This window comes from Microtus ochrogaster, linkage group LG12 (assembly GCF_000317375.1).
Source record: "Microtus ochrogaster isolate Prairie Vole_2 linkage group LG12, MicOch1.0, whole genome shotgun sequence".
In the NCBI taxonomy this organism is placed as follows: Eukaryota; Metazoa; Chordata; class Mammalia; order Rodentia; family Cricetidae; genus Microtus; species Microtus ochrogaster.
The window spans coordinates 4580965-4592093 of record NC_022036.1 but is presented as its reverse complement, the minus strand read 5'-3'; the positions used below and the strand labels follow the sequence as shown (position 1 = coordinate 4592093).

At 42.9% G+C, this 11129-nt stretch overlaps 1 protein-coding gene across 1 annotated transcript; it reads right to left on the bottom strand.

Annotated features, from left to right (window-relative positions):
- Nucleotides 1-858: 858 nt before the first annotated feature.
- On the bottom strand, nucleotides 859-10729 carry LOC101991679 (TRPM8 channel-associated factor 3-like). The gene is made up of 7 exons (XM_005363813.1): nucleotides 10107-10729; nucleotides 5985-6949; nucleotides 5630-5727; nucleotides 4674-4887; nucleotides 4156-4395; nucleotides 3117-3454; nucleotides 859-1116 (listed from the first exon to the last, which is right to left on the bottom strand). The coding sequence occupies exons 1-7, from the start codon at nucleotides 10727-10729 to the stop codon at nucleotides 859-861; spliced, it is 2736 nt and encodes a 911-aa protein (XP_005363870.1).
- Between the last annotated feature and the right edge of the window lie 400 nt (nucleotides 10730-11129).

Genomic DNA, 11129 nt, shown 5'->3' with positions numbered 1-11129 from the left:
AATCATTATCACCCACTGCCTAAATGGAATACATCTTCATGAAAAATATATATCAGCTTGCTATATAAATGGAATATATCTTCATGAACATAAATGTGTATGTGTATACATATCAACCTGTTATATAAATACTTTAACTTCCATTAACACACTATCTTGAAGCAGGATCTGTCTGTGATAATTCATAAGCAGTAGTTTTGCTATAACACAAAAGTTAGGTTGGGTTAAGAAAAATACAATGAGGCCGGGCGGTGGTGGCGCACGCCTTTAATCCCAGCACTTGGGAGGCAGAGGCAGGCGGATCTCTGTGAGTTCGAGACCAGCCTGGTCTACAAGAGCTAGTTCCAGAACAGGCTCCAAAACCACAGAGAAACCCTGTCAAAAAAAACAAAAAAAAAAAAAAAATACAATGAACTCTTAATCACAATAATTATTCATATTGACATTGACAAAGTATTTGCTGATCAACTGCTCAGATAAATGATATCTGTGCTTGAATTATAGAATTAGGAGAAAGATTTTCCCAATGGAGCCAACCAAAGATAGTTCTTCAGTTAAATCTCCAGAACTGAGCAGCTTCTGTAAACACACAGAGAATGTGAAAAATGCTAAACAGAAAGGTCAAGAGGCAAATCAGGTAGCTTAAAATTAATCTAGAAGCAATATATTGAGCCATCTATATTGCAAGTTTTGAAAAATTACTGTCTAATTGAATCTGTTTTGCAAACGATGATTAAGATGATTCTGACAACTGAAGGGGTGAAAGTTCCTCAACTTGAATTTTGTTGAATCATGAGGATTTTCTGTTGTGTCCAATAAATAAATTGTCTTTTCCCAGCTAGAACTTGTGTTGTGACTTCATTCTGTACCCTCAGCTGTATACATTTTCATAGGGTTTTCCTGCCACTCTGGCAAATAGGCCAGGCTTTCAGCGACATCATTTTGGACAGGCCAGCCCCAGGCTTCAAAGAAAGGTACCAGGTTCTTCCGCACAACCTCGGAGAACTTCTTCACCCACAGATTCATCTTGTCTTTGTTGTTTTGAGGAAAGCTAGAGAGGGATTGGTAGTCAGCAAAGATCTTGATGAATGCCTCCCACCCGAAGCCCTCCTGGAGCTGGAAAGAGAAAGAAATAGAAAAATGACATATGCACCCAGCATGTCACCCCATGAACTCATGCGTGAAACCACATTGGGATTTTAGTTATAAGTCATACTGTTATGTTGGTTTAATTTGTCAGTGGGTCTCCCATTTCTTTTCTTCTAGAAGCCTATCCCTGTGGCAGGTGTCATATCTCAAACTGCTTCAGTACAATGTCAGAGGGATTTTTGGGTTGTTACTCATTTGATCCATATCAGGGTCTCAGTAAGCAGCAGTGAATTTGAGCATTGCTATTCCTGTTGCTGCTAAGCTTAATAATGAAGATCTCAATCAGACTGAGGTGTTCTAGATCCCTTCATCTTGAGCAGGTAAACACTGCGGGTAGATGGCTGGGATCACTCTGTCTTAGATTCAGCAAAGAAAGATGTCTGGTTCACGTTCTATGACTCTGTGACCCTTAGGAATAACAGCACTGAGCAATAGTTAAAGCATTTTAGCCAGCACCCGCTGGTCCTTTCATTCTAGCTCAACCTTAACCACAGCCTAGGCTATTAGGAGCTGTTTCCCACTAACCGTAACCAGCTGTCCTTGAAGGCCTGTGTGGATTTGGGAGCTATGCTGAGCAGCAGAGGCGTGTGCTTAGACAAACAGCAGAAGCATGCACATACAAGCAGCATTAGAACACAGAGCAGGGAGTAGAGACCGCCAAGGAAAATAATAAAGGAAGGGAGACTTCCTAGAAGCAACAAAGACACTGATATTAAAAGCTACTTGGGGTTTCTTGATATGTAAAAGAGGTAGTTTCAGTTCAGAGAGAAAAAAGGAAACATCATTAGAAAATGCCAACAAGATGAACCGTGGTGTTTCAGTTTGCAGTTGCTGCAGATTGAGTAACAGGTGGGAACTTGAACTGGATGGAGGTGGTTTGGCATTGTACCCGAAGGAGCAGAGAGCTACAGTTGGTAGGAGGTTTACATTGTTTTCCGACAGCATTCTGCAAAAGAGATCCATCTGGGATCCCGTTTAGAGAGCAGGACATTGTCAACGAGAGTGCCGGAGAACTGGAGTGGAAGGTGTTGGAGAGCTGAGCTCTGCTTGTGATGCTGGGTGTGGAAAATCAACACTGGCGGGCAGGGCAGCTACCCAGCCAGAAATTCAGACTCAGGCCCAGAGCAGCAGCCTCTCCTGCATGGACTTTGAAATAAACTTGAATGTCAAGGTTTTGACTGACACCATGACTGGATCCAGTAGATTCTCAGACAGATTTCTTATTAAGAAGGAAGCTGGTGTGGTCCAGAAGTTATCTCAGACTCATTTAAATCGCACAGGCAGTGAAAACACAGAGACAGAGTGCGCTCATGCCTAAAGCATTGAAACTAGGCTCTGGGTGGATCTTTACTAATTAATTGGGTCGTCAGCAAGCAGCTCATCTCTGCTACCCTGGAAGTTCTAGCAAGTAGTATGGCTATATGGATATTTTTCCAATGTATTTCCCACAGGTGGTGAGGACTTAGACGGGAAGGGATTTTCAAATGCTATGAAATACTGCACATTACTTATTTTATGGTGAAGCCTGACTTTATTCACATTTGAGGCTTGCTTAAGAAGATAATATTTTGAAGAAATTCTTACCAGGTTGCAGTCCCTACACTCTGTCTTCATAATACATTGTTGGAGTGGGGTGACCTTAATTTCTCCTAAGCTAGCAATGTAAATCAGGAGAAACTCTTTGCATCTGACAAAGCTGAGTTTTCCTGCTGATTTCCTGAGTACAGCTATTTAATTACATTGTATTTGCCATAGTGATTCCACAAACTTTTATTTATTTCCACAGCTATGTGGTTGGGTATTTAGATATCTACATATTAACCATATCATATGTATCATGCCCGACCCACAGCAAGATGCCACCCTTGGCCTATCTCCCATATCCAGGAAGGACAGGCACTGTGCATGGATGTTGGGATAACTGGCAAGTCTGGTGGCTCCCATGTCACTGAATATTTGCTCAGTACCTGGAGATAAGTCTCTAGAGCTGTCCAGACAACCCAGTTACTCAGGGGTGCTCCCTTGGCCAGGTGGTTTTTGATCCTCTGCTTCCGAAGATCAGGGTTTAGAGCAGGGTGGGCCTGATCCCTGTGGATGTTCAGAACAGTCTCATGCACATAAACACTCCAGAGATTACACAAGGCTTCAGTGGTGTGAGGTAGGAAACTCCAACTTCCCTTCTGTTGGTTGTGACCCAGCTCATGGATCACACCCCAGCTACCATGTGACCTTATGGTGACCTCGTCAACCGTGCCTTTTGCTATACTAGTGTGGCCCATGATGGGGTATCCAGAGTGCAGAAAACCTGAGGAAAACAACAGGAAATAAGTGAAGAAATGACACATGTAATGTAGACCACATCTTCACTGTCCCAGAAGCCCCAGGATACACCAAGTAAGCGCACTTGGGCTCTATGCACTGCCTAAGTTTATGTGCAGCCCATTGGGCTTTCTTCTCTTTTTCTTTGACAGAGTTCGACATTCACTGTGAAGGGTAGGTGTATATGGACTGTAACGCTGACTGGCATCATTCAGGATCTCCTCTATTTTTAGCTAGGTGATGCATGCATGTCATGATGTCTTGTGTGTATGTGTCCAGCACTGAGGGAAAATAATAAGATTCTCCCCGCCCCCCTCCCCCATTTAGTCTTAATCTTAAGGAATCATTTTGAACCTCTGCAGATGGCAATTAGTTTTCTCATTGTTTCCTACACATCTAATATTTAACCTGTTTCATTCAGCATTAACAAGTCCTCTTGTCTCTGCTGAAACCTACTGAGCATACATCTCTTGTCTTTTCTCTTCCCCAGCTTTAACTCCATTCAATCGTCTTCTGTAAGGACACATGAAAAATCCACAGATTTTGCTTTTTGCTCCTAGTTTCCTATGTTTCCTAGTTTCTTGCATTTTTGAGATTAAATGATGATGGACTATGTTCTCCACTGATCTCTACAAAGTTCAGTTCAGTTGAAGCTCAACTCTCAGAGCATCCCTATGGAGTACCTACCAAGTGAAATCTGTTTATCAAGCACAACCCTCTCAGGTCTTTGGAAAGGGAAGTGTGTGGCTGCCAGTCTTGCTACAGCCTGGAGCATCTTATCCCAGAGTTGGAGCAGTGGGAATGGGTCCTGAAGGTCCTTGAGGTTTCCTGTTGGGACTGTCAGGATAATATTCTCTGTGGCTAGTTCTCCCCAGGGAGCTTTGCTGTGCTTGATAAGATTCTTCCATTCCTCCTGTGTCGTCTCACCTGGAAATAAAGATTACATACCACTTTTCCCGAATTTCAAGTTAACTGTAGACGACACAGAGAGATAACTTGGTAATAAATCTCTTTTTGTCTTTCCTTGTCCTCCTTTTTTAACCTTCTAGACCCTAGAAGAGGTATTGATACTTTTTAGCTCCCTCTCTGTCTCGGAAATCACATTTCCTCAATCATTCCATTGCCTTCTCTCAAGCCTGGTCCCTTCTCTCCTTCCAGTTTCCCTCTGTTCTACATCCCATTGTGAAACTGGGTCTCTTACTCACCCATTCTGTAGTATGGAGCAGACACAGCCCCACTGATGGTGATCGACACATTATCCTGATTGTACTTGGGGGGAACAACGATGTAGAGAAGCCCCCCATACAGCCAGGAGATGGACTTCGGGGATTCATTTAACTCATGTGTGTATGTCATCACAGGAGGACGGTTGTAAGCCTTTGCTTCACTTATGTTATCCGTGTGGCAACCAATGAGGACCTATCATAATGAGCATAAGTCATCATGAGAATGGCCAAACCATTTCCTCTCTGTATGGATTTGTATATGTGTGTAAGAGGCCTGCCAGAGGTGGCTAGAAGAGAACCTCAGAATGACAAGGGTCATATGTATAAGTAGAATATTGCTGTCACTTATCCATCTTCTCAAGGGCACCCTTACTTGTTCATAACCACTCCTTGTTCTCTGTAGAGTTTGAGGATTTAAAAAATTAAATCTAACCAGTTCCAATGTAAATATTGACTCAGAAAGCAACTGCCCATGTCTCTGCTTTGGGTCTCCACAAGCAAGGACTGTGGAAATGGCTTATGGAGTTGAAGCTTGGAAAACATTTGGATAGTATTTTGGATTCTCCAAGAACAAAAAACGAGAGAAGCTTTGAGAGTAAGCACAAGATGGAGAGGGGTTGAAGGGAGAGCATTTCTAAGCATCAGTCATGCACCAAGATTCAGCCTTGCAATGCCTACTGTCTTTGTCTATAAAAAGAGGGTCTGTTCTGACCTATCCATCTGGTGAAGTTGTTGGGAGGATCTAAAATATTACTGAAGAGAGTCAGGAGGTTCTCTGTAAGTTTGAGGCTGGCCTGGTCTACACAGTGAGTTCCAGGAGAGCCAGGGCCACACAGAGAGACCCTGTCTCGAATAAACAAACAAATTGCTAGAAGAGAATGTAAAGCTGGTATGGACATGTCAAAAATTCACTTAATAGGGAACGAATGCTTTACCTTCAGCTTGGCATTAGTGACTTCACTGGGAAGTGTTATTTGTGCAACCTGACCTTCAGGCAAGTAGAGTCCAGTGCTCACCCAGGAATTGCGGTTGTCTGACAAGAATCATAAGAGAGGTTATAATCTTTCCACCTTCAGCCCAGAATTCTGACTCCACCAAAAGAGCTACACAGTCTCATCGACCCTCCTTTAACCACCCAAGCTGCCTGTGTTCCTAAACTTCCCTTCTTAAAAGTTTATAGAAAAGAAAGAAAATGGACTTTTGAGTAGAAAGCGCTGTGTAGCAAGGCTGATGCTTATCAGCCCCTTTTCTCTAGTCCTGAATGCCCAGGGTCCCCTCTCCATTTCTTACCTGTGCTGATTTTAATGACCATGGGAGATTCTGTGGGGGGTAGTAAGGAGGGAGGAGGAAGTAGCTGAGATACGTCAACTCCAGATTTGAATAATTCATAAGCCAGGAAAAGCAGAAAGGCCTGAGAGCTGCCATTTAAGACTGGGTGTTCCTCAGTCACAGTTGGGAAGCCCTTGTTTTGGATGATTTTCAGGGCATGTTTCTTCACAGAGTCATAGACAGAAATCCTCTGATGTGTCATTTGAAACATGTAGGAACAATCTTTCACGAGCTTCTCCAGCCATCTCTCTTGAATTATGGTCTCCTGGCTGTCAATCATGGACTCAAATTGGGCCAAGGATCTGCGGATATGATAGTTTATCACCTGAGGATTTGGGACTGGGAAGGAGCCTCGCTTGACTACCTGGCTTAAGATGCCAAGGCCAAAGCGTTTAAGGATGGTGTTATTTGGGCACTGAGTCATACACTCAGAGTCTGGGTTCCTACGGCCCCATAGCCAGGCCTCTGCACCAATTAGCAAGCCTCCGCCTTCTGCAACAAATTCTTCTACTTTCTTGGCATCTATGCCAGTGAATGAGCAGCAGCAAAAGACACTCAAATCACTGGTCAGAAGTTCCGTTTCACTCCACTGGAAGCTGCTGCTTGGTAACATAGACTTCAGGGCTTTCATTTCTGAAGCCAACCCAATCTTGCCTGTCTGATGTCCCATCAGCCAGCGCAAAGCATTGAGCACAAACGGCAGCATTGCTTCATTAATCATCAAACTCTCATGTCCTCCCAACACCACACGACCACGGCCATAGCGGGCAGCTGCGAGAAAGCAATTGAATGAATTGTCCACTCCCAAGGGAAAGGCCCGCTGCCCATGTACCAGCAGCTGGGAGGGGACTGGTCCTGTCTCGATGTCTATCTCAGACAGCCCTTCCAGGAGTTGCTGCTGGTCATATTTGAGCTCATCTTTACACCTGGAAAGAGACAGTTCTCACATCACTGAAGAGGAATGAGTAGAGACAGGGTAGCAGAGATTATCCAGGACCTTGGCACTTTTGGTACAAAACCTTCTGCATGCCTTTAATCCTAATATTCTGGAGGCAGAGACAGGCAGACCTTTGTGAGTTCAAAGCCAGCCTGATCTACTAAGCAAGTTCCAGGATGTCCAGGGCTGTGACATAGTTAAACTCTGTCTCGAAAAAGAAACAAATGAAAAAAAGAGTGAACGGAAGAGAGGCATGTACATCTCACTGTGATGCATCTTCAAATCTACTTTAACTGGGAGTGTTTAACATGACAGTGCCTCTATCTATTGTACAATAAAGCTTAATATACCTGTAGAACTCATCCTAGTGAAATTTCCCAGAGGGAATTGCTGCAAGTTGCGTCTTTGAATCATTAATAGTATTAAATAAACTGAGTGTGTAAATAGCCTGCCTTTGGAAATAAGTCACAGTGGTAGAGCACTCACCACACGTGTGCAAGAACTTGGGTTTCAACCTTAATACTGGAAAAAAAAAAGCCAGAAACAACAACAAAATAATGAAACTGGAAATGATTGTGCTGAAGGAGAGAAACCAGACTCACAAATGCTACTTTTCCCTCCATATGCAGAATTTTTAAAATGATGTAAAGGTAGAAGGGGGATTCTTTAGGAGGAGGACCAGTGGGGACAAGGAAGCCAAGAGAGGGTATTGCTGTGACTATGAGGAAACTGTGTCATGTGTATGTGCAGTGCTAGCCTAACCCAATCCATCATTCCGTGCAATAAACATAAGTCAATAACAAAGGAAAGTAAAGGGAATGGACAGAAAGGAAAGGGAAATGCAGGAGAGGGAAGGAATGAGAGGGAAGGGGGAAGATGAGAGGAAGGGAAGAAAAAAAAGAACAAAACTGATCACAGCAGGTATGTGTCTCTGTATTTCACCAAAACACAAAACAAGAAAGCCACAAAACAAAATAAAACAAAACAAAAACTCCAGGCTATTGAGTAGAATGTGGGAGGAAGTATTAGCAACATGTAAAAAAGATAAAGAAGCAGTTTCTGTGATACGGGAAGGATAGTTGATAATCAGTAAGAGGAGATGAAAGTTAAGTGGAATAATTGAGGAGCAGACATTTCAAGAAAGAGGCATGAATTGCTTTGAATATATAAAAAATTTCTGCACTGGTAATCAGACAACACAAATGAATAAAGTTTCTCTATCCCATAGTGACAATTCATTAAACCAAAACTTGTCATTTTCCACACTGGTACAGGCTATATTTTGCTGTGAGCAGAGGTCAACATGGCTTTTGTAAATGGTAGCTTTCAATTTCAAAAGACATTTCATAACAAATATTTTGAGTCAGGCCTTTGCCTGATTGGACTAGGTGTAAAAACTTGTATGTGGTGAGCTGTAGATGTTCATGTGAAAGCTTCAACAACGAATATTGATAATAGCTTCACCCTCTGCGCTTCTGCATCCTGCCAGAGCAACTCTCTCCTGTTCGTTTGTTGTCTTTTGTTTTTCCAGATAAGGTTTCTTGGTGCAGCTCTGGCTGTCCTGAAACTCACTCTGTAGACCAGATTGGCCTTGAACTCAGAGACCCTCCTGCTCTGCCTCCCAAGTTCTGGGATTAAAGGTGTGCACCATCACTGCCCAGCACACTAGTTACTCTTAATGGAATCTTTCGGGAAGGAAAATCATCGGGCATTTGATCCAATCCTACAGTCAAGGGAAAACTACTTGTTTCTTTTTTATCTAATTTTTGTTAGATAGATAGTTGATTTTTTAAATCTAATCTTTATGAAGATCCTGCTCTACTATGGAAGACGATGCTGCAGGGCTGCCTCTAGCTATCTCGCCACACTTTGCCACTTTTAGCTCAGGTCCTACCCTTTCCTGAAGGAGAGAGGCTCCTGAATGTGAAGCTGCACAGTTTATTCATGTCACATTTTCCTACCTATCTCTGGACTAGATTAACATTGGGCTTCATTGACTGATTTACTCATTCATGTTTAATCCTTCTTACAGTACCAGATCTTGCATGATGTTCTAACAAAACAATGGTAAGCAAAACAGACATAATTCATTTTTTCAATTTCTGTGCGTGAGGGATGATGTGTATAAACGGTATTTACTTGTATGTGTGCTCACAACTATATGCAGATGAAACTCTGAGTGTGTATAAACCCATGGTGACATCAATCTAGTGTTTAGAAGTCTTACTTGATCACTCTCAACTTTATCTATTGATGCTGTATCTCTCAATTGAACCCAGAGCTTTACCCATTCTGGTAGCCTACATAGCCAGCTTCTTCCAGGGATCCCTCTACCTTCCACATACTGGAATTGTTTAGGAGCCTCTATGCCAGCCTAGCATTTGTTGGGGTGCTAGGGATCTAATTCTGGTCCTCCCACTTGGTTGGCAAGGACTTTTCCTTCTAAGCCATCTCCCCAAATGTGAAAAAACACAATTTATTTCTCATATATTTTGTAAACCTTTTCTGTACTTACCTTCAAGTTGTAACCACTCCTTTATAATTACTTTTAATGAGGGCACTCAACTGTAAATAAAACAAAATACTCCAGTCTCAAGATATTAAATAGCAAGTCTATTACTAGAGAACATAAGATAGTGTTGCTTAACTAATACGATGGTTCATATAGGAATGACCCCCATAGTCTTGTATCTTAATGCTTAATCTCTAGGAGGCACTATTAGGAGATGTGGCCTTGTTGGAGGAAGTGTGTCACTGGGAGCAGGTTTTGAGATTTCAGAAGCTTAAACCAGGCCCAGAGTCTCTTTCTTCCTCCCGCTTGCCAATCTAGATGTAGAATTCTTGGCTCCTGTTCCAGTACCATATCTGCCTGTGTGCCATTAAGCTTCCTACCATGATGATAATGGAGTAAACCTCTGAACGTGTAAGCCAGCCCTGATTAAATGTGTGCCTTTCTGAGTTCCCATGACCATGGTGTCTCATCACAGAAATAGAACAGTAACTAAGACCATAGGTGAAAACTACATTAGTATTTATAATTATTTAACTCTGTGATAACCAACTTATCCACTGCTAAACCGAAAGCTTCTTTTAAAATAGGGTAATTGGGTAATTGACACATAACAAGAAAGGGAAACATCACTTACTTGACATAAAGGGTGAGATTGGGTATCTCTTGAGAGACATCGAGCCAGTCTCTACTCCCACAGACATCTGTGAAGTACACGCCAGCCACACTTGTCACCTGGTTCCCGGGGAAACTGGACAGCACTTTGTCATGGCCATGTTGACTGGCCCAATACCAGGCCTGGCCCCCGATGAGCAAGCCCCCACCACGCTTCACAAACTGGACCAGCTTCTCAGTCAAACTGTCATTGTAGGCATCAGTGCAGTAAACACCCAGAACCTCTCCAGGCTCAGGCTGAACCAGTGCCTCTAGACCAGAATAACGTAGGATGTTTACCAGTGATGCCAAGGAGGAATGCACTGTAATGGGAGCCCCTTGGGAGGGGCAGAGCCAATTCACTGCGTTTGCAAGAAATGGGGCCAAGTTAGCATGCAGCAGGTAACTCTCATGGGATACGACAACCAGGCGGCCTTGGCCATAGGAAGAGGCAGCAATGAGCACCTGGCCCTTGACATTCACCATCACTGGGAAGGCAGCCTCCCCAATAAGAAGGAGTTCACAAGGGATGTAAGTTTTAGGAAGATCCCAGCTGGTCACTTCATTCATGAGGGTCTTAAAAACGGCATCAGGATTTGTTGCCATGGTTCTTCCAACTGCTGCAGAAGACAAAGAGACTCAGGATGTGAATGAATAAACAGGCACTAAATGAATAAAAGCAATATGTATTCTCTTACAGTGTTTTGCACAAGAAAGTCTGGACTCAAGCTTAAGAAGTTAGAGTGCATCCACCTATGTGTCTAGGAAGGAGAAAAAGAAAAGATATCCTGAGTAAATTGGGAGCATGGCAACCACAGGGGAGGGGAGGGGAGAGAGGGAAGAAAGGGGGGGAGTGAAGAAAATGTATAGCTCAATAAAAATATTTTTTTAAAAGAGTATAGAAGGAAAGAAATAAGAAGAAGAAGAAGAAGAAGGAGAAGGAGAAGGAGAAGGAGAAGGAGAAGGAGAAGGAGAAGGAGAAGGAGAAGGAGAAGGAGAAGGAGAA